Source organism: Aegilops tauschii, chromosome 5 (genome assembly GCF_002575655.3).
Source record: "Aegilops tauschii subsp. strangulata cultivar AL8/78 chromosome 5, Aet v6.0, whole genome shotgun sequence".
In the NCBI taxonomy this organism is placed as follows: Eukaryota; Viridiplantae; Streptophyta; class Magnoliopsida; order Poales; family Poaceae; genus Aegilops; species Aegilops tauschii.
The window spans coordinates 383,361,784-383,388,524 of record NC_053039.3 but is presented as its reverse complement, the minus strand read 5'-3'; the positions used below and the strand labels follow the sequence as shown (position 1 = coordinate 383,388,524).

General features: G+C 45.2%; 1 protein-coding gene across 2 annotated transcripts; it reads left to right on the top strand.

Moving 5' to 3' along the window:
* The first annotated feature begins 10,776 nt into the window (after positions 1 to 10,776).
* On the top strand, positions 10,777 to 19,932 carry LOC109786133 (uncharacterized). 2 transcript variants are annotated; one of them, XM_040390521.3, is made up of 3 exons: positions 10,777 to 11,173; positions 13,784 to 13,927; positions 17,429 to 19,932. In XM_040390521.3, the coding sequence occupies exons 1-3, from the start codon at positions 10,876 to 10,878 to the stop codon at positions 19,396 to 19,398; spliced, it is 2,412 nt and encodes an 803-aa protein (XP_040246455.2). In that variant the 5' UTR covers positions 10,777 to 10,875; the 3' UTR covers positions 19,399 to 19,932. The 2 variants fall into 2 exon arrangements, 1 of the variants encoding a protein (XP_040246455.2); XR_012184946.1 differs by lacking the exons at positions 10,777 to 11,173; positions 17,429 to 19,932 and adding an exon at positions 15,274 to 15,606 and having other exon boundaries at positions 13,788 to 13,927.
* Positions 19,933 to 26,741: the final 6,809 nt, after the last annotated feature.

Below are 26,741 nucleotides of genomic sequence, written 5' to 3'. Positions count from 1 at the left end.
TGCAAGACCATTGAAGGTATTATTCAAATAAACAGAGTAACCATTATTCTCCTTAAATGAATAACCGTATTGCGATAAACATAATCCAATCATGCTCAACGCAAACACCAAATCTCGATGGTAGAGGGAGCATGCGATGCTTGATCACATCAACCTTGGAAACACTTCCAACACATATCGTCATCTCACCTTTAGCTAGTCTCTGTTTATTCCGCAGCTTTTATTTCGAGTTACTAACACTTAGCAACCGAACCGGTATCTAATACCCTGGTGCTGCTAGGAGTACTAGTAAAGTACACATTCATATAACGTATATCCAATATACTTTAGTCGACCTTGCCTGCCTTCTCATCTACCAAGTATCTAGGGTAGTACTGCTTCAGTGACCGTTCCTCTCATCACAGAAGCACTTAGTCTCGGGTTTGGGTTCAACCTTGGGATTCTTCACTAGAGCAGCAAATGACTTGCTGTTTCATGAAGTATCCCTTTTGCCCTTGCCCTTCTTAAACTAGTGGTTTTTACTAACCATCAACAATTGATGCTCCTTCTTGATTTCTACTTTCGCGGTGTCAAACATCGCGAGTTGCTCAAGGATCATCATTTCTATCCCTGATATGTCATAGTTCATCACGAAGCTCTAATAGCTTGGTGACAGTGACTGTGGAGAACCATCACTATCTCATCTGGAAGATTAACTCCCACTCGATTCAAGCGATTGTGGCACTCAGACAATCTGAGCACATGCTCAACGATTGAGCTTTTCTCCCTTAGTCTGCAGGCTTAAGAAACTTGTCAGAGGTCTCATACCTCTTGACGTGGGCACTAGTATGAAATCCCAATTTCAGTCTTCGGAACATCTCATATGTTCTGCGACGTTTCAAAACGTCTTTGGTGCCACAATTCTAAACCGTTAGCATTACGCACTGAACTATCACGTAGTTATCAAAACGTGTATGTTAGATGTTCCGCAACATCTACAGACGACGCTGAGGTTTAGCACACCGAGCGGTGCATTAAGGACATAAGCCTTCTGTGCAGCAATGAGGACAATCCTCAGTTTACGGACCCAGTCCGCATAATTGCTACTATCAACTTTCAACTAAATTTTCTCTAGGAACATATCTCAAACAGTAGAACTAAAGCGCAAGCTATGACATAATTTGCAAAGACCTTTTGACTATGTTCATGATAAATTAAGTTCATCTGATTAATGAACTCCCACTCAGATAGACATCCCTCTAGTCATCTAAGTGATACATGATCCGAGTCAAACTAGGCCGTGTCCGATCATCACGTGAGACGGACTAGTCATCATCGGTGAACATCTCCATGTTGATCGTATCTTCTATACGACTCATGCTCGACCTTTCGGTCTCTTGTGTTCCGAGGCCATGTCTGTACATGCTAGGCTCGTCAAGTCAACCTAAGTGTTTCGCATGTGTTCTGAGGCCATGTCTGTACATGCTAGGCTCGTCAACACCCGTTGTATTCGAACGTTAGAATCTATCACACCCGATCATCACGTGGTGCTTCGAAACAACGAACCTTCGCAACGGTGCACAGTTAGGGGGAACACGTCTCTTGAAATTTTAGTGAGGGATCATCTTACTTACTACCGTCGTTCTAAGCAAATAAGATGCAAAACATGATAAACATCACATGCAATCAAATAGTGACATGATATGGCCAATATCATTTTGCTCCTTTGATCTCCATCTTCGGGGCACCATGATCATCTTTGTCACTGGCATGACACCATGATCTCCATCATTGTGTCTTCATGAAGTTGTCACGCCAACGATTACTTCTACTTCTATGACTAACGCGCTTAGCAATAAAGTAAAGTAATTTACATGGCGTTATTCAATGACACGCAGGTCATACAAAAAATAAAGACAACTCCTATGGCTCCTGCCGGTTGTCATACTCATCGACATGCAAGTCGTGATTCCTATTACAAGAATATGATCAATCTCATACATCACATATATCATTCATCACATCTTCTGGCCATATCACATCACATAGCACATGCTGCAAAAACAAGTTAGACGTCCTCTAATTGTTGTTGCAAGTTTTTACGTGGCTTGTATAGGTTTCTAGCAAGAACGTTTCTTACCTACGTAAAACCACAACGTGATATGCCAATTTCTATTTACCCTTCATAAGGACCCTTTTCATCGAATCCGTTCTGACTAAAGTGGGAGAGACAGACACCCGCTAGCCACCTTATGCAACTAGTGCATGTCAGTCGGTGGAACCTGTCTCACGTAAGCGTACGTGTAAGGTCGGTCCGGGCCGCTTCATCCCACAATGCCGCCGAAACAAGATAAGACAAGTAGCGGCAAGAAGAATTGGCAACATCTACGCCCACAACTACTTTGTGTTCTACTCGTGCATAGAAACTACGCATAGACCTAGCTCATGATGCCACTGTTGGGGAACGTAGCAGAAATTCAAAATTTTCTACGCATCACCAAGATCAATCTATGGAGTAATCTAGCAACGAGGGGAAGGGGAGTGCATCTACATACCCTTGTAGATCGCGATGCGGAAGCGTTGCAAGAACGCGGATGAGGGAGTCGTACTCGTAGCGATTCAGATCGCGGTTGATTCCGATCTAAGCGCCGAACCACGGCGCCTCCGCGTTCAACACACGTGCAGCCCGGTGACGTCTCCCACGCCTTGATCCAGCAAGGTGAGAGGGAGAGGTTGGGGAAGACTCCATCCAGCAGCAGCACGACGGCGTGGTGGTGATGGAGGAGTGTGGCAATCCCGCAGGGCTTCGCCAAGCACCGCGGGAGAGGAGGAGGAAGGAGAGGGGTAGGGCTGCGCCGAAAGAGAGACGTTCTCATGTCTTGGGCAGCCCCAAAACCCCAATATATATAGGGGAGGGGAAGGGCTGCGCCCCCATCTAGGGTTTCCCCCCCCCCAAGGGGTGCGGCCAGCCTTAGATGGGGCTTGGGGGCGGCCAAAAGGGGGGAGAGAGGGGGCGCCCCACTAGATGGGCCTTAGGCCCATCTGAGCCTAGGGTTTCCCCCTTCCCCCCTTTCCTGCGCCCTGGGCCTCTTGTGGGGGGCGCACCAGCCCACCTGGGGCTGGTCCCCTCCCACACTTGGCCCATGCAGCCCTCTGGGGCCGGTGGCCCCACTTGGTGGACCCCCGGGACCCTCCCGGTGGTCCCGGTACATTACCGATATCACCCGAAACTTTTCCGGTGACCAAAACAGGACTTCCCATATATAAATCTTTACCTCCGGACCATTCCGGAACTCCTCGTGACGTCCGGGATCTCATCCGGGACTCCGAACAACATTCGGTAACCACGTACATACTTTCCCTATAACCCTAGCGTCATCGAACCTTAAGTGTGTAGACCCTACGGGTTCGGGAACCATGCAGACATGACTGAGACGTTCTCCGGTCAATAACCAACAGCGGGATCTGGATACCCATGTTGGCTCCCACATGTTCCACAATGATCTCATTGGATGAACCACGATGTCGGGGATTCAATCAATCCCGTATACAATTCCCTTTGTCTATCGGTATGTTACTTGCCCGAGATTCGATCGTCGGTATCCCTATACCTTGTTCAATCTCGTTACCGGCAAGTCTCTTTACTCGTTCCGTAACTCACATCATCCCGTGATCAACTCCTTGGTCACATTGTGCACATTATGATGGTGTCCTACCGAGTGGGCCCAGAGATACCTCTCCGTTTACACGGAGTGACAAATCCCAGTCTCGATTCGTGCCAACCCAACAGACACTTTCGGAGATACCTGTAGTGCACCTTTATAGCCACCCAGTTACGTTGTGACGTTTGATACACCCAAAGAATTCCTACGGTATCCGGGAGTTGCACAATCTCATGGTCTAAGGAAATGATACTTGACATTAGAAAAGCTCTGAGCAAACGAACTACACGATCTGGTGCTAGGCTTAGGATTGGGTCTTGTCCATCACATCATTCTCCTAATGATGTGATCCCGTTATCAACGACATCCAATGTCCATGGTCAGGAAACCGTAACCATCTATTGATCAACGAGCTAGTCAACTAGAGGCTTACTAGGGACATGGTGTTGTCTATGTATCCACACATGTATCTGAGTTTCCTATCAATACAATTCTAGCATGGATAATAAACGATTATCATAAACAAGGAAATATAATAATAACCTATTTATTATTGCCTCTAGGGCATATTTCCAACATTTAATTCTATCCAATAAATCCCATTTGAATTCAATAATCTTCATCATAAAAGAGCCAGCACAAGAAGTATCGAGCATGGTGCGATTGTTATCAGAAAGCCGAGCATAAAAACTTTGAATAATTATTTCTCTTGGAAGCTCATGATTGGGGCATGAATATAACATTGATTTAAGCCTCCCCCAAGCTTGAGCGATGCTTTCTCGTTCGCGAGGCCAAAAATTATATATATAATTGCGATCACGATGAACAAGATGCATAGGATAAATTTTTTGATGAAATTCCAATTTCAATCGTTTGTAGTTCCATGATCCCGTATCATCACATAGCCTATACCATGTCGATGCATCTCCCTTCAAAGTTAAAGGGAAGACGTTCTTCTTAATAAAATCACCGGGTATACCTGCAAGCTTAAATAATCCACAAACTTCATCCACATATATTAGGTGCTCATCAGGATGCTTTGTTCCATCTCCTGCAAAAGGATTAGCTAGCAGTTTTTCTAACATACCCGAAGGAATTTGAAAGTGGACATTTTCATCTTCAGTAGGTTCAGTAGGTTGAGGAGCAACTCTTTGCTCTACTGGTCGGGGTGAAGATACCCCGAACAAGCCCCTCAGAGGATTACTTTCCATAGTAACAAGTGACAGTAAATTTCAGCACACTATATAAATTTTTCCTTACCAAATTCCACCCACCAAAGGCGCTTCACTCCCCGACAACGGCGCCAGAAAAGAGTCTTGATGACCCACAAGTATAGGGTATCTATCGTAGTCCTTTCGATAAGTAAGAGTGTCGAACCCAACGAGGAGCAGAAGGAAATGATAAGCGGTTTTCAGTAAGGTATTCTCTGCAAGCACTAAAATAATAGGTAACAGATAGCTTTGTGATAGGATAATTTGTAACGAGCAACAAGTAACAAAAGTAAATAAAGTGCAGCAAGGTGGCCCAATCCTTTTTGTAGCAAAGGACAAGCCTGGACAAACTCTTATATAGAGAAAAGCGCTCCCGAGGACACATGGGAATTATCGTCAAGCTAGTTTTCATCACGTTCATATGATTCGCGTTCGGTACTTTGATAGTTTGATATGTGGGTGGACCGGTGCTTGGGTGCTGTCCTTACTTGGACAAGCATCCCACTTATGATTAACCTCTATTGCAAGCATCCGCAACTACAACAAAAGTATTAAGGTAAACCTAACCATAGCATGAAACATATGGATCCAAATCAGCCCCTTACGAAGCAACGCATAAACTAGGGTTTAAGCTTCTGTCACTCTAGCAACCCATCATCTACTTATTACTTCCCAATGCCTTCCTCTAGGCCCAAATAATGGTGAAGTGTTATGTAGTCGACGTTCACATAACACCACTAGAGGATAGACAACATACATCTCATCAAAATATCGAACGAATACCAAATTCACATGACTACTAATAGCAAGACTTCTCCCATGTCCTCAGGAACAAACGTAACTACTCACAAAGCATATTCATGTTCATAATCAGAGGGGTATTAATATGCATATAGGATCTGAACATATGATCTTCCACCAAATAAACCAACTAGCATCAACTACAAGGAGTAATCAACACTACTAGCAACCTACAGGTACCAATCCCGGACTTAGAGACAAGAATTGGATACAAGAGATGAACTAGGGTTTGAGAGGAGATGGTGCTGGTGAAGATGTTGATGGAGATTGCCCTCTCCCGATGAGAGGAGCGTTGGTGATGACGATGGCGATGATTTCCCCCTCCCGGAGGGAAGTGTCCCCAGCAGAACAGCTCTGCCGGAGCCCTGGATTGGTTCTGCCAAGGTTCCGCCTCGTGGCGGCGAAGTCTCGTCCCGAAAGCTTGCTTATGATTTTTCTTCGGACGAAAGACTTCATATAGCAGAAGATGGCCACCAGAGGGCCAACAGGGTGCCCACGAGGCAGGGGGCGCGCCCAGGGGGTAGGGCGCCCCCACCCTCGTGGCCAGGTGGAGGCCCCCCTGATGTATTTCTTCCGCTCAATATTTTTTATTATTTACAAAAATAACTTTCGTGGAGTTTCAGGACTTTTGGAGTTGTGCAGAATAGGTCTCTAATATTTGCTCCTTTTCCAGCCCAGAATTCCAGCTGCCGGCATTCTCCCTCCTTATGTAAACCTTGTAAAATAAGAGAGAATAGGCATAAGTATTGTGACATAATGTGTAATAACAGCCCATAATGCAATAAATATTGATATAAAAGCATGATGCAAAATGGACGTATCATGTTCTAAAACAAGCTGGTTAGCCTCCATATCTAAATGTTGGGGGCATTAGTATAGAGCAGCCTTCATTCGCAGCCGCTCGCGTCGGTAAAAGTTTCAGTCTGACCTCTTACTCCCATGTGCAGTCCAGTAAATGGTGTTGACATTTGTATGAGTGCAGCTTTTTTTTAGAACGAAGGCTCAAGTAGAGCTCGACTTTGAATTAACAAAGCCATCAACCGGCCAAGATTACAACTCCAAATTACACCATCACCAACAAAACAAAATAAGACAAATGGCAAAGATACAAGGGCGCCAGGGAGCAGCTCACAATACACATACAACAAGCTAGTAAGAAAGATTGGCGTAGAACATATAGCTTGGAGATGCCATTAACCTCTTGCACGCCGAAAACCAAGGCAAAAGCGAAATCCTGGTCAGGAAAGAGCACCGACGACGATGCAAGGCACACCGTTGCCAAAACATCTGGGCTTGAAGAAGACACATCCATCGTCAAAAAAGGCCCCTGCCTCCTCGCTTGGCTCGAAGGCGCCGCACCGTTGAACGATGGACATGCTACCCTAGAGCCTAGATGGATGGCATCGAAGAAACCACTTGGGCGGGACCAGGCGTTCCCGACATGCCGACGACGGCTCACCTAGAGCAGAGCAACACCATATGCCATAGTTCTGACTTGAAAGAGGGCGAGCGGACAGAATGCACGAATGGGCAACAGCAAGGGCCAAGACCAAATTGAAAGCTTCGGCTCGCTCGACGAGCTGAAGTGCAGCCACCGTAGGAGGGGAACCCTATCCCCTCCCGTCCTGGAAGATCCATGGGCACCGGAGGAATACACTGCAGCCTAGCACAAAGCACCAAAACAACTTGACCCAGCACCCAGGGAGACGCCGCCACCGCTGGACGCACGCTGTCGCCGCCGACACACTCCACCTAGACCACAGCAAAGCCCACAACTCATCTTTGTTCCCAAAACAGCGCCTTCAAGAAGGTTACAGCGCCAAGGGTGTCACCGCTGCCCAACAAAGTTGAGGATTTCTCCCAGGAGACAAAGGGGAAGGGGATGGGGGGCAAGACCTGAACGGCGCCTTCGGGAAGGTGCGCGGCGCCCGCGGGCATCGCCGCCGTCACAGTCGACATGGCTGCTGGGGTTTCCCCCGGTCCTGCATCCTTGACACCCACTCCCACCCGAATCAAACCGGGACCCCATGCCGAGGCAGGTCAGATCTGGGGGGGAGGAGCTCGCCGGAGAAGAAGGGTAGTGGGGGCGGCCAGATCTGACGCAGCCAGAGCTGACACTGCCGCCGCGCGCTGGCCCGCATTCTTCGGGGATCTCGCCGTCCACACGGCCGAGAACAGCTGACCTGCGCCCGCGCCGCCGGAAGCCGGAGCCGGCGACGCCACACCAACCGGGGCCGCCGCCCCCACGGGCGAGGCGAGGCGGCGAGGGCCCCGCCGCCACCTTCATCGACGGCGCGCCAAGCTTGCTCGGCGGCAGCTGCCTCGGGCGGCGGCGAGGGGAGGACGAGCAGGGGAGGGACACGGCGGGGTTAGGGTTTCGCCCCTCGTGTCGCCCGAGCGGGGCGACGCGGTGGGGGGGGGGCAATCCGTGTCATATGAGTGCAGCTTTCGCCTCTGCCAATATCACACCGCATATTCATCGGAAGAACGCCAATTGATGTCCACCGCCATGTTCTTAGACGCATGCGGTAAATCCGCCTTCCTCATGAAGAACCTTCCGTGAACTGTTTTTCCCTTTGTTTTTTGGTTTATTCTTTCTTTTATCTTTTTCTGTTTTTGTTTTTATTCAGTTTTATTTTCTTTTAAAAGTTTTCATTTATTCATTTCCCTTTTTTTCAAGTACATTTTTTCTTTTCTTTCTAATTTCAGTTTCCTTTTTTTCTTCTTTCTTTTGTTTTTCTATTTTCCTTTTTCTTTATTTTCTATTTTTCTTTTTCGCGAACATTTTACGAATACTCGAAAATTGTTTTAAAATCCTGAAAATATTCCAATTCACGAACATTTGTCATATTCATGAATATTTTTTGAATTCAGAAATACATTTTACAAATCTGTGATCTTTTTGGAAATTATGAACATTTTTTTTGAAACTCGTCAACATTTTTTGAAATTTGATATTTTTTATATTCATGAATTTTTTGTTTTGACAAACATTTTTTGAATTCATGAATTTTTTGCAATCAGCAAACACTTTTTCGCATGGATGAACTCTTTTAGAAATTTGGGAATGGAAATTGAAAATTACATGCACTTTTTGAATTTTGTGATCATTGTTTTTCAAAAATACATGATTGTTTTTTGAATTCATGAACATTTTATGAATCCCGAACATCTTTCAAATTAGTGAACTTTTTAAATTCATTAAAAAAATTCAAATCATGAACCTTTTTTGAAATTAAGAACTTTTTTTGAAATACGGATCATTTTTTTTTCAAGTCTGAGATTCATGAATAGTTGTCAAAGTAAGAAAGGAACAAAAACTAAAGAAACAAAAAAAATGAGAGAAGAAAACAAGAAAACAGGGGTTCCAGATGCCCGCACATGGGCCAGCTCATGAATCATTTGTGTTTTCAAATTTGAGATTCATGAACAGTTGATATGTTGGTCTTGGATCTTGAATCACTAAGTATCAACAGAGGGTTGTTGATTTTAGTGGGAGTAATATTCTTCTTAAAATATTTAATTTGAATTACTCTTCATGAATACATGTCTTATTGTTTTGCATATTTCTGTTGTAGATCAATGGCACCACCTGCTCAACCCAGTTTTAGAAAAAAATCATTGATTTTGAAGAAGTTTGCGTATTTGATGAAGTTCATAATTTTTTGAAAAAAGTTCATGAATTAAAAAAAACGCATTTATGAAAAAAATACAAAAAAGGAAACAGGAAAAAGAAAAACCGAATAAAACCATCCGAAAACTGACCAGCGAATCGGGAAAACCCGATTTGGGAAGCTTAAGCTTCCCAAAACCGGGGCTTCCGTGAACATGAAGAAAGAAAAAGGAAAAAAAAGTCTGTACAAAGTGAAGACTGCCTAGTGGTTACTGTGGTTCCCTCACAATGAAGAGGACGGGAGTTCAAACCTCGTCGCCACTCTTTTTTTTCGGTTAAACACAAGAAAAAGAATGTAAAATGTGCCGGCACATAGTTGAGCAGGGGTGTGCGCCGGTTTGCAGAATGAACAGCAACCGACACTTCGAGGTTGTTTGGCTACGGAGTGTTAGCAGCTGGTATATAGAAAATTAGTTTTTAGTCGATTTTTAGCAAAACCCATTTTACAATCTTTTTTGTGAATCACGGGTGTATGGAAAATTGTGGTTGGATTAGGAAAGTAATAAGTTGGCGTTGTATAATTTTTTTTGATAGGGATTAGCCTATCGTATGACCTTTTCATGCTTTCCCCATTTGACCATCATTGGCGAACCTTCCCAGCACCTGCCAGGACTCGTCCACTGTTGTTGCGTCCCCTTCGGCCACAACGATTCCATGCACGGCTGCCGATGGTGCTTCTCCTGGTCGTCGAGGTCGTCAGCCTGACATAGAGTCTGTCAGGCCTTCCATCTGGGCGACACGGTCGCACGTGCGGCCGCCGACAGGGCATTTCACCTAGTCGTGGATGTCGTCGTCCCTGCACAGATCTATCCGGGTTGTTGTACGTCGGTGCCGCGGTAGTACTCCGCCGTCATGGTGTCGTGCGTACCCATTGCAGTCAACCACACGGTGGCAGCCATGCTGGGACTACATGACGACCGTCGGGATGTCACACTCCAGGTTCTTGAGGAAAACGGGCAGCGTCGCTCCATTGAGGAGGACCACAAGGTCGTCGGCACCGTGGTCGTACATGGTCCGGTCCATCGGTGCTGCTGTTCGCCGCCCCGTCCATTTTGATTGCTGTTGTGTAAGTCTCTGGCGCTGGCGCCGACATCAGCCTTAGCCTCGTGATGGAAGACATTCTTCTCCATGGAGCTCCACGGCCACGTCACGCCACACACCACAACCCAGACCTGTTTTTCTAAAACGGCGTTTGCACAAAAACGTCTCGAAGTCGTTTTTTCTAAAGACTCAAATTTTGGATATTACGAGAACCAAGTTTTTCTTGTCCAAGAATTATTTAGGTTGGCCCAACAAAGTTTTAGTTGGTTAGAATCTAAAACACGTTTATAGCTAACTGGTTCTCTAAAAACTAGTTTTTTTTTAGCACCTGTAAAAACTGGGACCTCCTATAGGGTTATTTTAGCCTGGGCCGTAGCCCACGGATACATTCGGCCCGTTAATGCCCGAAGGCCCGCTCGGAGCTGCCCGCCGGTCTCCGACGTTGGATCGAGCCGACGGCTCCTATCGACCAATACCAGCGCCGGGTCAAACCCTAAGCACGCCGGCCATGGCGGTGCGGCAGCCCCGTTCGTCGGAGCAGCGTGCCTGGCCTCGAGGCCGCGCGCTCCTCTGCCGAACGGCGCTAGCCGTGTTGAGCACATGGCGAGATCGGAAGCCTGTTCGCGCCGGCGACGCGCACAGGCGCTCGGCGGCGAGGTGGGGAGGCGATCGCCGGCGCCTGTCGTTTGGTGGCGGCGACGTGCGCGGCTCAGGGGACACACAACATTCGCGTCCGACAGGCGGCGCCGCCAGTCATTTCTTCCCGCCGGCCATCAAGAGAGACGGCGGCGTAGTAGCGTCAGTAGGTAAGCCCCAAATCCCTTTCTCTTAATCTTCATTTCATAATTTTGGGCTTCAAACTTTGGGGATTTGAATTTGCAAATTGGGGAATTGCCATCCAGGGTTAGTGTTTCGGATTGGGGAAATATTTTGTGGATTTCCTTCAACATTCAATTCTAACTGAATAAATTAAATATCATAATTATCTTATCAGCACTGACCATTAGCAATTATAGCCTTAACCAAAACAATAAACGACTAAAACATGATCAATGGCTTTAATACTGTATTGACACATGTAGGGCTTAAACCTGCAGTTATCAGAACCGAGGGCAAAGAGGAACTTGATCATGATCATCAACTGAAAGCCAGTAACGTCTAAATGCTTTGAAGCCACTGGTGGACTTAGCCCTGCAGTATATGTTACTGCTGCTGCCAATGTAGCAGCAACCAGCAAGAAACTGTGGTTTCGCTCCAGTTCCTCCTCTTTATCATGGAGAGGAGCATCTGGATCATCTCTTATGTTGTGCCTTCTGCTGAAAATTTGTGCTATATAGAATCCCCCCAGAACCTTAGGTCTGAACTGTAAAGGCTACGCCGCCGGAGATATCTCCTGGAAGAAGCCAACTAGGAGCAAGGATCCAGCATGGAAATATGCTTATTGGCCTGATCTGCAGGACAAATTGATGCTCCAATGTACTTTGTATAGTAATATTACATATTAATACTAGGTTTTAGTAATTGATAACTGCAAGTTGTGTGCTACAGTACTATGTCTACTAATCCAGCAGTAGTCTAGACTAGACACGATTAGTCTGAGTCTCAACCTTCGAACGGCTCATTGACTTGTAAACGTTGGGCCAGAGACCACCCGGTTGTGCCAGCCCCGCCCCCGCCTGGTAGGTAATGGTGGCTGATAAAGTTGCCAGCAGGATCAAGTACTTCCTCAGCTTCCGTAGAAGCAGTGCTTCATCAGCGCCACTCGGTGTCAGGTCATCATACTGGTGTTGTTGCTGACTTGTGGTATTGTGAGGTTCGTGACCATTACCAGGCTGTGGCTCGGACTCCATGACCATGACCTCATAGAACCAATGCAAATCTCAACTAAGAATCTGAAGTCTGAAGATTGCCGCGCTCATTTGTCATTCTTCGGACTCTGTATATGCCCAGGTTCTGGTCCTCGTTATTATCTCCAGAAATTTAAGAGGGTGGGAAGAAAACAAACGGTGACATTAAATCCAGTGACAAATTTACCGCCAGAAAGAGTCAAAAGGATATTAGAAAATATCTTTGGATTTAGCCACTAAGAAATAAAACAAAGCAAACAAACTAATAGTGTTTCCATTCGGTTATTTCTAGTCAATGCCAAACTTTGTTTAACTTTTTCTTTTGCAATCATAGCTTTGTGTAACCGTTTCAGTTAAAGTATCTCTTGCAGTAGACCAGCATTTTATTTAGGACAGTAATACCGAGCTCCTTACCAGCCCTCTCACGCCTTGAGCAGTTTAGTCCATTTGATTTCGCATTCTCGCAATCCTTGGCCGTCCGATCACAATTTTATTCTCGCCTGGGCCATCTGTGCAATTTCGTAGGCTCTCTGTCCTAGAGGTCAGCTACTCTGGAGGAAAATTTGAAGCAAGCTGTTTGATCGGGCCTCACTTCACCGCAGCCAGCCCGTTTCTGTGGCAGCCCATTTAGCATGATGAAAATCTGTTCGGGCAGTGTACAGCCGACCGAGCAACTCTGCTCATCAGGTGGTCCTGCTCTGCTTGGGAGAGAAAAAAAACATCCAACCTTTACGAGCGAGCCGGCTCCTCTGATGTGCCTCATGGCACGGCAGAACTACCGTACATGCTCATATATGCCGCTAATAATTCCTTGCCCAGCCATCTAATGGGAGCTGCCCCGTCCGTTACTCTCGCACGCTGTGTCGCTGGTTTGGATGTTTAACTGAAAATCCAGACATCTATGAAAAGGCACAAGTGTATACTGAACAAGCAAAACAAGGGAAGGTACTCTGAATTTTCTGATCGATGCGGCAGTAGCAGCCATGAGCTAGGAAGACCTACTTCTCAAAGACAAAAGGGACCAGTCTAGGAGTACATTGGCCTTGGTAATTGGCAGTGGTGCCTCGTAATGCATCTGCTCCTTTTTCAGACCAGTCTGGTTCATCTACCTGCAGATTAATGCATTTAGAAAAGGAACCAACAATGTATATTGACTCCTGAAAAATGATGGACATGTTTCTGATTAAAAGGATGAGCTGACACTCTTGCACACCTATGACACTGGTTCAGGCGTAACTGAAAAGGAATAGCCAGGTACATACTTAACAAAGAAATTCAGACCATGTGTACATAATAATATCACCACTGCTCTAAGTCCCAAAATGCCCAAACACTGAAGCCACATGAAACGGATGTATACTTCAGAGAACTATATATAGGTACTATGCGGACTTCAGCACTGCATCTAAATCGTGAGCACTTCATTTGACAATGGTCAAAACAAGTCTTGATCATCCTACGGTATGATCAGATCAGCTTTCAGAAAGAAATCATACTCTTATACAAGTGTGAGACAGACACAGGTATACTACCATTGGATTAGCAGTGAGTGGGATATTTATTTTGCAGGACAAGCAAGGACGATAATCATAGACATCCCTGACAAAAGCTCCTTGGACATGGCCAACACTACCAGTGGGTTCAGCAATCAAATCTTGATGGGAACGAGCATGGATCCAACTTGTGCGCTCTCTGGAGCAACAACTCCTCCAGGTAACAACATATATACTCCATTTCTATAGCTAGCTTCCGTATTAGTACTCGCTTTGTATTCTGGTCGATGCATGCTCTAACACATGACATGAGAGAACAACACAGCACCTAATCCTACACTAATATAATTCCCTCAGTTTTCGGTGCACCGGTCATGAACGGTTTGAATTGATGTAACTCTAGCTTTGTTTTATTTTTGCGAGACACAAAGCTAGAGTGGCACAGGTAGCTATAAGTCAGAGAGGGGCGAGTCTAGTTATTTTTGTGAGTGAGACACAAAGCTAGAGTGATTGAGACACAAAGCTAGAGTGAGACACAAAGCTAGAGTGATTGAGACACAAAGCTAAAGTGAGACACAAAGCTAGAGTGGAACATATGCTGTAGTACGTAGTAGCACGCATGCATGTTTGGGCTCTTCATCGATTTCATGCATGATGATGTCTACAGATATTCGCCAAGAATAAAAAACTATCACACATTACATAATTAATTGATGGATTGTATATATTTAGAATGCGGGATATAAAGGATCTGACGAGGTGCTTTTAGCTAGGTTCAAACCAGTCTAGCTAGTGCCTGCTAATTTTTTACACAGCTTTTTACCTCCCATTAATCGGTCACTCTGATAAAGCTAGCTTGCTGCTTGTCATTGACAGCATCTTAACAGTGAAAAGTTGGAGTTATTAGAATTAAACACGACGTATGAGTCCGTGTTGGTTTCCATCAGCTAGCAGGATTGGAGGTCGTAGCCGTGTAGGTTAGATTACTAGTCCTAGCTACCATTTATACATGTGTATAGCCCCTTGTAAACACCAGATCGTTGAGAAGCAATAAAGAAAGCCATGAGTGATATGCCCCTGTGGCTAACCAAAAATCTCCCGATCAGTATTTCTGTTTGCCATCGCCAAGTTTACGAGGAGTTCTCATTGAGACGTTCCGTCGTGATCCAATCGCTAGAGAGGAAGCTTACCCAGGTCAGGTGCACGTACGCAAAGTGTGCTAGTGATACGACGTGTGCTATTGATAGAGAAATCAATTAATCTGCTTGCTTGCTAGCTTCCAAGCCAGCTTTGCACGTACGTTTGTTTGCTCTGGGTGATTTGATCTAGCGTTCTAAAGCAAAGAGGAGTTTGGCACTTTGTTCGCTATACCTTTTCTTTTCCCCCTCTCGATCTCCTGTGTTGCATGCCAAATGGACTCCGACTAAAGAAAAGATGTGTAGATGGATAGATAGGCCGGCATTTGATTCTTGAGTTGCGTGCTTTGTTCCCTATACCTTTTCCCCGGCCTCTCCCGTGTTTTCATACAGAAAAGAAGGTGATACTTCCTTCCTTTTGCTTGTGCAGCAGAGGGGCCTGGTCGTACCACGTACGGAAATTAAGATCAGATGCCAACCGGCCAGGCGGCATCAAATCCTTTGAGGTTCCTTTTTTTCCCCAAGGCGGCTGGGTGATCATCATTACTACCCCCAATACCTCGTCGACAATGCATGGCCATGATCATATGCTTTGTCGTAGTTAGTGCAGCAGTGATCATTCCTCCTTCCATTTCCCGCATGCATGTATCTTTTCGACGTACGGCTCCCTGTGTTTGTAAAGGTAACCGAACCTGGATTTCAACCTAGAACAAATGTAAAGCCGTACGTCGGCGATTTTTCAACCAGTCGGCAACAGAAGATATATGACCATCTAGAGATTAATCAGATGCATACTCGTGTGGCTCCCGCCCCATATGAACGTACGATCGAAGCGGAGGAGAGGGAACCAGAGCTAGAAGATGTGAAAGCAAAAGAGGCAGGCATGCGGCTGGGAAATTAAAGTAAGACGAAACCAGCATTGATGTAGTCTAGGCACAAAGTGCAAAAGGGGCCAGGGAGGTTGAGACAAAGCATATGAAAGTCAGATAGTACTCCCTTGGTAAAGAAATATAAGAGCGTTTAGATCACTAGAGTAGGTGATTTAAAGGCTCTTATATTTCTTTACTGAGGGAGTAATGGGTAGCGGGAAATTTTCTGTGAATGATATGTTTGCACTTTGGTAAAGCTGCACCAGGAGCAGGATATGAAAGGGAGAGACAAGGTGCGTGCGTGGTACAGAGAGAGATGGATAGCGAGATAGCTAAGTAGGCTTTATCAAAGAGGTAATAGCACCCCAGGTACCTTAACTTGCACCCAACGTGATGATTTAGTATCAAAGTTGCAAAACTTGACCAAACCATACCTCAACTTGCAACCAATGTGATGATTTAGTCCCAGGCCAATCAGAGCTCGCCAATTGGCTGCCAAGTGGCTGGACCGGTCAGCGCGCGCAGTTTTGCACAAAACCCCCTGCCGTTTCACTGAATCAACCCGCAGTATAGCACACCTGAATTAAATCTGTCGGAATCGAGTTCACGTCCGGGCGAGAGCTGGTCGCTGTCGGGCCGACAGAGCTCACGGGCTGGCGGGGCGATGGTGACGTCATCGACGGAGGCGTCGTCGCCGCCGTTCGCCGGCGGCGTGGAGACGCCGGCATCTGCTCATCTTGTCCGGCCGTTGGGTGCATTCCCTCCTGATTACTGTGAGCTCGATGCCCCGTCTCTGCTTTCTTTTTCTCCCTCTCCTCTCCTCTGCTCTGCTTTGCTCCGCTGGGCTCGTCGCCCCGCCGTTTGCAGCTCGAATCGCGTCCATTTGTGCTCGAATCGGGGTCTACTAGTGGTGTTTTCTGAGTAGGGTAATGTATGGCGAAGTGGAGCTAGGGTTTCGGCCTAGGAATTTAGGTTTGGGTTCGACACGATAGCTCGGGTTTATGGCGGACAAATTAGATGTTAATGCCTTTGTAGTTGACTTTTCGTTCTACTTTAGCATGTTCTGTACTCAAGCATCTGTTCGTGTTGTGAAATTTAACTCCTTTTTGCTAATGGTTTGTTTATTAAGCTTGAAGTTGTTTTGTACAGAATATAAACTTGGCTATTTTGTTACACCATTCAGTGATTGTTTTGGTAATGCTAATGGTATGTGCAGCTAAGTTTCAGTGAATTGAATGGTTTGTGTTAATGTTGTGCTAATCTTGTATTTCATTTATGGTTAGTTTACATAAGTTCACTAAATATGTTCAGTTATCTGTAGTTCAGTTAGTACAGTTACTGAAAACATTCAGTTAACTACAGTAACTGAATATGCTCAGTTAATGTTGCACTAGCTGTGATAATGTTCAGTTAGTGTAGTTAACTGAATATGTACAGTTAACTGAATGTTTTCAGTTACTGTAGTTAACCATGTTCAGTTACTGTAGTTAACTAAATATTTTCAGTTACTGTAGTTATCAGAATTCTGTCAAGTACTGTAGTTAACTGAATCTTCTTGAGCTTACTGTAAGTAACTGAAAGGTTCAGTTAACTGAACCTGAAGCTGTTGTTCAAGTATGTTAAATCTGATGCAATTGACTAATTTATTCAGTTAACTGAATATTAAGTTAACTGAATATTTGTTTCTCAACTGATGCATGTTTGTTTTGAATACAGTGTGTGATGCAGCAAATGGAGAAAGGGTGGACAGTCCATTTTTTACACTGGAACTTGAGCATGATGGAATTTTCTGTGGCCCAATCACAAACCTGGAGTACTGGAACCCTTCTGTTGAGGTGCTAGACTTTATTGACTCTGGCACTTTCTCTTATGCATTCCTTGAACAACACTTGGTTTGGTTGGGATATCCTGTGAGTGAGCACATCATTTACTTCAGCAAACCAAATAAACCAATCTCAGATGGTTTGATCAGAATTAGCAGTGATGATGATGTGCAGCATATTATCAGAGCTAGTGCTGAGCATAAGATGCTTGTAGTCATGGTTGACCATACAGATTTCATCAGCAACTTCAGGTCTGACTTGGTGTGCACATTGCCCCTATCTTCCATAACATCAACAAGTTTTGCAGCAGGAAGTGCATCCCCTTCCCATAGCCTAGTTTCAGTCTTTGTAGAAGATCCTTTGTCAGAGATTGCAGCAAATGCAACAGACCCAGAGAGTTTGCTTATTGAGGGTGCTGAGCAGAACATGCTAACTGAAGATCCCTTGTTAGAGATTGCACCAATTGGAACAGACCCACATAGTTTGCTTATTGAGGGTGCTGAGCAGAACATGCTAACTGAAGATGGAGAAACAGTTATTGAAGATGTAGTTGTTTCAGATTCTGATTTCAGTGACAGTGACTATGACATAGATGATGGTGATGATGATCTTTATGATGACAACATTGACTTTGATGTTGATGAAGAAGCTGATCAGGATGAGGATGATGTGGAGCTTGAATACTTGCTTGAGGATGAAGATCTCAACCTATCAACTGAGCAAGCAGATGAACTTAGGTACAAGTTTAAAGCTTTCAATGCAAAGGTGGACATGATTTCCCCTGTGTTTAAAGTAGGGATGCTATTTGCTGATGTGGTTGAGCTAAGACATGCACTGACTGCATATTCAGTTATAAACAGAGTGCAGATCAAGAAGATAAAGAATGACAAGAGGAGACTTGAAGCAGTTTGTGAAAATGGTTGCCCATGGTTTCTGTATGCTGGCAATGACAACAGGACAGGGGGGTTTGTCATCAAGACTTACTATGGAGAACATATATGTCAGAAGAAATGGAAGATAAGGTCACTGACAGCAAAATTCCTGTGCAAGTATTTCATAAATGAGTTCAGAGATGACCAGAAGATGTCACTAGGTACATTTTCAAGAAAGATCACCAATGAATTTCATGTCACCCCTAACAGATGGAAGCTAGCTAGGGCAAGAACTGCAGCACTTAAGGAGATCCATGGTGATGAAGAAGAGCAGTTCAGTAGGCTTAGGGACTATGGTCATGAATTGAGGAATACCAACCCTAGGTCTACATTTCTTCTGTCAACTGATGTTGTTAGAGACAAAGATTTCCCACAGGGCAGGAAATGTCTGAAAACTCTATATTGGTCTTATGATGCATGCAAAAGGGGTTGGCTCAAGGGATGCAGGCCTATTATTTTCATTGATGGTTGTCACATGAAAAATAGGTTTAAAGGAGTGTTGCTTAGTGCAGTGGGTATTGATCCTAATGACTGCATTTTCCCCATTGCAATGGGTTGGGTGGAAGTAGAGTGCACCAGTTCTTGGGAGTGGTTTCTCACTACATTGAGAGATGACCTTAACATCACAAATAGTGCTCCTTTCACTATTATGAGTGACAAGCAGAAAGGTTTGATCAATGCTGTGCAAAAAATCTGGCCAGATGCTGAGCATAGGTTTTGTGTTAGGCATATTTATCAGAATTTCAATGAGAAGCACAAAGGAGAGCAACTGAAGCAAGATCTATGGGCCATTGCAAGAGCACCAAACAGGGTTAAGTGGAGCCAAAACTGTGAGAAAATGGATGGACACAGTGCAGCTGCCTTCCACTGGACTGAAAGACTTGATCCAAAGACATGGTGTAAATCATTTTTTAGTCTTTCCCAAGTGTGATATTCTGCTGAACAATAACTTTGAAGTTTTTAACAGCTACATTCTGGAGGGCAGAGAGATGCCAGTGCTGTCCATGCTGGAATACATTTTTTACAAGATCATGCAAAGGCTAGTGAGTAAACAGAGAGAGGCCATAGAGGAGTGGGCAGGGCAGAGAATATGCCCAAAGATCAAGAAGAAACTAGACAAGAACACTGAGTTTGCTGCTAATTGCCATGTCTCTGAAGCTGGCCAACAATTGTTCAGAGTTCAGTCTGGTAACTCTAGTTATACAGTTGACTTGTGCTTGCACACTTGTGACTGCAGGAGATGGCAGCTCTCTGGAGTACCATGTGGCCATAGTATAGCATGCTGCAGGGAGGAGAGAATTGACCCAGTGACAATGGTTCATGACTGCTACAGTGTGGAGAATTATCTGAAAGCATATGGATACACTCTGGTTCCACTTAAAGATCCAAAGCATTGGGAGAAACAGAATGGAGACAAAGTATATCCACCAGTTTTCACTAAACAGTTGGGAAGGCCAAAGAAAAACAGGAAGAAAACACCAGAAGAGAAGAGAAGCAGGAATGGTGTTAGATATTTGAACAAAAAAGGTGTGACAATGCACTGCTCAATTTGTGGCAGAGCTGACCACAACAGGAAAGGGCACTACAGGTGGCAGGAAGCACTAGTTGCAGAAGGAGTAGAGCTTGTTGATGATAACTATGATGATCCAACATTTCTTCAGGTATGCTTCTGTTGCATCTCATTTTGCACAGTTGGCTCTAATGCATGAACTCCCAAAAATGAGCTTATCTGAACATCTTTCTTTGCAGAACATCTTTCCAAACAGGCCCGATCCTAGGTTGGATCCTACTGAGTCACCAACTAGTATGGTTTTTAACATGGCCAGCAGGGAAAGAGCAAGAAGACCTTCTCAAAGGGTCCATGGCCCACTGCCTGAGCTCTCTTCATTTGTTGCTGCTGGGGCTGAAATACCACAACCCAGGGTGACTACAGAAATGAATATTGCTAGGCAGACCAGGGCAAGAACTATAGCTGACATTGCAAGAGGAAAGAAAAGGAGAGGCAGAGGAGAGGTACATCCAAATGCAAGAAGAGGAAGGGGAGCAAGTGGAGTTTCAGCTCTAGGAAGAGGTGCCAGTGCAGATGTAGGGTCAGTGGAGGGAGCAAGTGCAGGTGCTGGGAGAGGGAGAGGAGCAAATGCAGGTGCTGAGAGAGGGAGAGGAGCAAATGCAGGTGCTGAGAGAGGGAGAGGAGCAAATGCAGGTGCTGGGAGAGGGAGAGGAGGTAGTAATGTGAATGCATGGAGAGGAGAAAATTCAGATGCAGGGAGAGGAAGAGGAGGCCAAGCAGGTGAGAGGGCATGGTGGCTGATGTTTGGAGATGACATTGCCAGTCATATTCCTGACCTAAATGCTCCTCCTGATGATTTTCCTGCTGCCTGATCTAGTGGCAGTTCTCAGGCACCATTTTTTGACAAGGCCTATACTTATGTAACTCATAAACTGGCCTTTTTTTGTTATGTCAAACTGTGGCATATATTGCCTCCTTGTTGATGGCAAAATGTGGCATATATTGCCTAATTTCTAGATGGCAAACCATGGCATACATTGCCCTTTTTGTAATTAAATATTATAATTAGGAGTTAACTGAATGCTGGAATACATTTTAATCTTGGAAGATAACTGAATGTTGCAACATATCTGAATTTTGTTGTTCACTGAATTTAACTGAATTCTGTGGTGTTAACTGAAGTGAATTTTGCTGCTATTGACTGAAAAAAAACTTTAAAAATTGTTTTGGAATCAATACTGTTGTTGTTAAGTGAGTACTGGAGTGAATATTGCTGTTGTTAATTAAAAATAATTTTTGAAAAAAATTGTTTGTCCTGGGTATCGAACCCAGGAATTGTGAATAGCAAACCTAACTGCATTGCCAGTGTGATAGTAGTAGTGATTTGTTTAGATAGTACCACACACTATAGTTAAGCACACCCACCGTTCCACTAGCTCGGTCGCTCCGCTGATTCGGTTTCCTAGGCCTTTAAAGCCAACCACCTCAACTCCACTAGCTCAACTCCACTCAACTCCACCTCGCTCCCAGTCCACCCACGTCGCAGCTCGCTCCTCGTTCTCCCCGCCACCCCGCTCCACCAAGAAAACCCTCCCGCCGAGCTCCACGCCGCCGCCGCCACCATGGACAACACCCCCGCATGGCAGAGGGCCATCGAGGATCTGGCCGGCGACGACGACGCGCTCCGCACGGACCTGAAGGAGATTGCGCGGTGGTTCCCCTCCGGCGAGATGCTCCTCCACCACGCGCGTGGCCTCGTAAAGGTCATGACTGACGACGAGAAGCGTCGCGCAATGCCCGCACCCGGCATAGCTCCGGTCCTGGTCTTGCGCTTTGCGATGGCCGAGACGCGGTCCGACGATCCGAGGTAGCGCGCGCGGTGGTGGATGTACCGCTCCGCCACCACGCCGTCGCCGCACCCGGATCCGTTCCGTGTTGCCTCCAGGATGCAGCGCGTCGACGACTTCGTCCTCGCCCTCCCCGCGCCTGTCAACACCGCCTACTGGGACCGCTTCAAGCCCGACATGCTAGTCCACGACGACGTCTCCGACGTCCAACCCTCCTCCGACGATGAATCCTACTCCGACGACTCCGACTCTGACTCTGGCTACAAGACGGATAGCGAGTCTTCAGGCGAGGAGGAGATAGAGGTGGTGGTGCTATCTGACGACGAGCCGGACGACGTCGTCATGCTGCCTCCCGTCGTCGCCGGCAACGAGGGCGATAGAGACCTCCCCATTGACGTGGACCTGCTGCCAGAGGTGCCTGACATTGTCAAGAAGGAGGTGCTGGAGGAGGTGGTGGACGGGCAAGCACGGGATGGCTCGAAGAAGAGGAAGAAGCCGACGAAGATTCAAGTTGCAGGGGAGGTGCGCCGCTCCCAGCGTCTGAAGGAGCTCAAGAACTGAAGAACTGAAGACTGCAGAATGTAGTTAGGTATGCTGAGTAGCATATAAGTTAGCATATCAGTATGGGTTGAACTTTTGGTATGTGTTGAACTACTGCTGCAACTGCCTATGGGTTGAACTTATGCTGCAACTACCTAAGTTATATGTATGTTGCCATCTGTTGCTTTCATATGTTGTTGGTGCTGTTGTTAGTTCTATATGCTGCTACAAAATGTTGCTGTTCAGTTAAAATGAGTTTACTGAAACAAATTCAGTTAAGCTTACTGAATACAAATACAAATTCAGTTAAAATGAGTTTACTGAAACAATTCAGTTAAGCTTACTAAATACAAATACAAATTAAGTTAAAATTAGTGTACTGAATACAAATTAAGTTATACTTACTGAATACAAATTAGCTAAATTTAGCCAGTAACTAATATTAGCCAGTAACTAAATTGGCTTGTTTTTAATTCCCTGCCTAATATTTACCTCTGCCTACCTACCACCCACCCCTCTTACTTCTATATAAAGCATACCCAATTGGCACAAACACCAGTCAAAGCCAAATCCCTCATTTCTCCTCCCCCCAGCCGCCAGAGAGAACCCTAGGAGGACATGGATCCTGGAGAGGTAGTAGATGCAGAAGAGGTACCCAGTGGAGCTAGGCGTAGAGAGGCAAGAAGGTTGCAAAGAAGGGAACTGGCAGAGAGGATCCTTGCAGCACGCAACCGCAAGGATGTACAGCAGTTCCTGGAGGCATTCCCACCTGGATCAAACCCTAGTGATGATGATATCATCTACTAGGCAAGGAGGAGGGCTAATCTCCATCCTTTTCAGGTCACTAGGATGAGGTGGACTAGGATTCTCTACCCAGATGATTGAGCTCTTAAACACCCGATTGCTCCTGGCTCTTCTATCTATGTATGAATGCACTGCATGTCAATGCAAGTCTATCTATGTATGAGTGAGTGTTTTATCTATGTATGAGTGAGTGTGTTTTATCTATGTATGAGTCAGAGTTTTATCTATATATGAGTCACTGTTCTATCCCTCTGTACTACTTATTCTCTGTTTAGTTCCAATTCTGCACATTTTCACTAGAGTTCAGTTAAACTCATGTTAACTGAAACAAATACAATTAAATAACTTATCTTCAGTTAAAGTCATGTTAACTCAAACAAATACAGTTAACTCTATAGTTAACTGATACAGTTAACTAGAATTCAGTTAGACTCATAATCCATTTAACTATAAATTCAGGAAACTGGACATGCAAACAGAGAGAGACAAATTGAGTTAACTAAAAGCAAATTCAGTCTAATAACACCTTGCAACAACATAACTTGGGCAGTCATACAAATTCAGTTAACTAAAAGCAGTCATACAAATTCAGTGCCTTAGATGATACTGGCATACAAATCAACCAAGTTCAATAAAGAAGTACAACTAATTAATAGCTCCAACTTAAGGTAGCATTGCACCAACAATGAATTACTCAAATTCATCTAAGATCTCCTTCAACCTCTTTATCTTGCTCTTGGTCTCCTCCTTGTGCCTGAATAGATCACCAATCATGTACTCTAGTTTCTTCTTCTCCTTCTTCAGCTCATCCCTCTGTGACACCACTTTGTCCAACTCTTCTTTCATGCTGTCCATCTGTTGCTTCATCTCATCCCTCTCTTTGTCTGCCTTAGCCCTCAGAACCTGATGAATGCTAGTGGTAGATTTACCAGACATCTTCTTCTTCTCAAGCTCTTCCTTTAGGTCAGAAAGAGCAAGTCTTGGATTGCCCAATTCAGTAATTGCCTGCTCCTTGTCACCCACCATCTTAGCAAAATCTAGTTTAAAAAACCTCAGATCATTTTCCATCTTTTCCTTCTCTTTCACAACCCTAAAATTTTCTTCAGCAAGAACTACACTTTCCCTGAGCCTTAGCTTGTTCTCATCATCATACATGCCCCAAACCCTGGCTAAACTCATCTTCAGAGTGGCAGGCCATTCAGGGTCAATCCACTCCACAAACTTGCATTTAGGTATTTCCTAACAGATAAGAATAGAATTCAGTTAGTTCATTTGAATTCAGTTAAGTTCAGTTAACTGAATTTAAATTCAGATAAGTTTAGCTATTTCATTCTAATTCAGTTAAGTTATGTTATTTCATTTAAATTCAGTTCAGTTCACTAACAAGATGCTGTTAACTCAAAGATTCAATTAAGTTCACAAACTATATGCTCTTAACTGAAAATGCACTCCTCCACATTTACATGGCACACTCTTATACAGATCAAAGTAAGATGACACATTGCAAGTTTGGTAGATCTACTGACCTTTTGTGCACAAGCAAGATACCTCCTTCCACTATCAACTGATTCAAAGCACACAAACTTCTCACACACACACTGGTGTTCACATCTAGCTGCAAGATCTGGAGCAAGGCCTGTCCACTCAGAGCAGAAAACGGTGGCAGGTGCAGGAGCCTACAACATTGTTTACAACATATTCTAGTCAGCAAGGAGGCAGGCATCATCTATGCTGAAATTCTGCTACTCAAGAACATACACCCTTCCCCATTTTTGCTTAATCCCTAACTGCCACAGAACTAACCTCACTTGTCACAGAGTAGCCGTCGGACGACGAGCTCAATCCTTCACTCCAAGATACCATAGGGGCGACCTGGACGACGGCGGTGAGCTGGACGGCGGCGGCGAGCTTGCTGGCGGCGTGGAGAAGCTGATGCTGGAGCTGAGGGGGCAAGGGGGTAGATGGGGAACGAGTGGAGCTGGATCTTGGCCGGACGTGAACTAGATTCCGACAGATTTAATTCAGGTGTGCTATACTGCGGGTTGATTCAGTGAAACGGCAGGGGGTTTTGTGCAAAACTGCGCGCGCTGACCGGTCCAGCCACTTGGCAGCCAATTGGCGAACTCTGATTTGCCTGGGACTAAATCATCACATTGGTTGCAAGTTGAGGTATGGTTTGGTCAAGTTTTGCAACTTTAGTACTAAATCATCACGTTGGGTGCAAGTTAGGGTACCTGAGGTGCTATTACCTCTTTATCAAAGGCTGGTAGGACAAGAGCATGCAAGCTACTCCCCCCGTCCCATAGTTAGTGCAGTAGCGATCATTCCTCTATGTGTCTGTAAAGGTAACCGAACCTGGATTTCACCCTAGGACGAATGTAAAGCCGTACGTAGGCGATTTGTCAACCGGTCGGCAACAGAAAATATATGACCATCTAGAGATTAATCAGATGCATACTCGTGTGGCTCCCGTCCCATGTGCACGTACGATTAAAGCGGAGGAGGAGAGGGAACCAGAGCTAGAAGATGAGAAAGCAAAAGAGGCAGACATGCGGTTGGGGAATTAAAGTAAGACGAAGCCACCGTTGATTTAGTCTAGGAACAAAGTGCGAAAGGGGCCAGGGAGGGAGAGACAAAGCATATCAAAGTCGGATAGCAATGGATAGCGGGAAATTTTCTGTGAACGATATGCTTGCACTTTGATAAAGCATGATGTGCACCAGGAGCATGATATCAAAGGAACAGACAAGGTGCGTGCAAGTGTGCATTCGTGGTACACAGAGAGATGGATAGCGATATAGCTATGTAGGCTTTATCAAAGGTAGGCAGGACAAGAGCATGCAAGCTACTCCCTTCTTCCCATAATATAAGATCGTTTTGCAAGCTAGACAAAGTGCGTGCGTGGTACAGAGAGAGATGGATAGGCAGATAGGCTTTATCAAAGGCAGGTAGGACAAAAGCATGCAAGCTACCCCTCAGTCCCATAATATAAGGCCCTGTTTGGTTCATAAGTCCTAGGACTTTTTTTAGTCCCAACTTATAAGTCCCATAATATAAGATCGATCTTATATTATGGGACGGAAGGAGTAGTTAGCTTGCCTGCCTCCCTAAAGGGCTTGCAGCTATATGCATGTGTGCCCATCGATCGCTTGCTTCTCGTGCACAACACACACGATCGAGCTTGAAGACTGTGTGTGTATGCGTACATGGCATTCTGCCTGATGAGACACCGGTAGATAATAGGCCTTTAGTCCCGGTTCGCAAAGGCCATTAATCCCGGCTGTGCAACCGGGACTAAATATGCGCGACTAAAGACCCCCCTTCTTTAGTCGCGCCTCTTATGAATCGCGACTAAAGGCCTGTCCACGTGGGCGCCAGGAGTCCGTCGGGGCGGAGGACCTTTAGTCCCGGTTCTCGTGGCTAACCGAGACTAAAGGCCTCCTCCGCAGGTTTAGGGTTTTAGCCCCCCTAAACCTGGTTTTTTGCGAATTTTTTTAATTTTTTTATTTTCAAATTTTTGAATTATTTTAACCTCTAATCTCTAATCACCACCCCTCATCACTGCTCAATTTA

Excerpts from the sequence above, each read along its gene's own strand:
- LOC109786133 (XM_040390521.3), top strand. The coding sequence starts at position 10,876 with ATGGCGGTGCGGCAGCCCCGTTCGTCGGAGCAGCGTGCCTGGCCTCGA. Across the intron at positions 11,174-13,783 it reads CGGCGTAGTAGCGTCAGTAG|GACAAGCAAGGACGATAATC; the intron begins GTAAGCCCCAAA and ends TTTATTTTGCAG. Across the intron at positions 13,928-17,428 it reads TGGAGCAACAACTCCTCCAG|TGTGTGATGCAGCAAATGGA; the intron begins GTAACAACATAT and ends TTTTGAATACAG.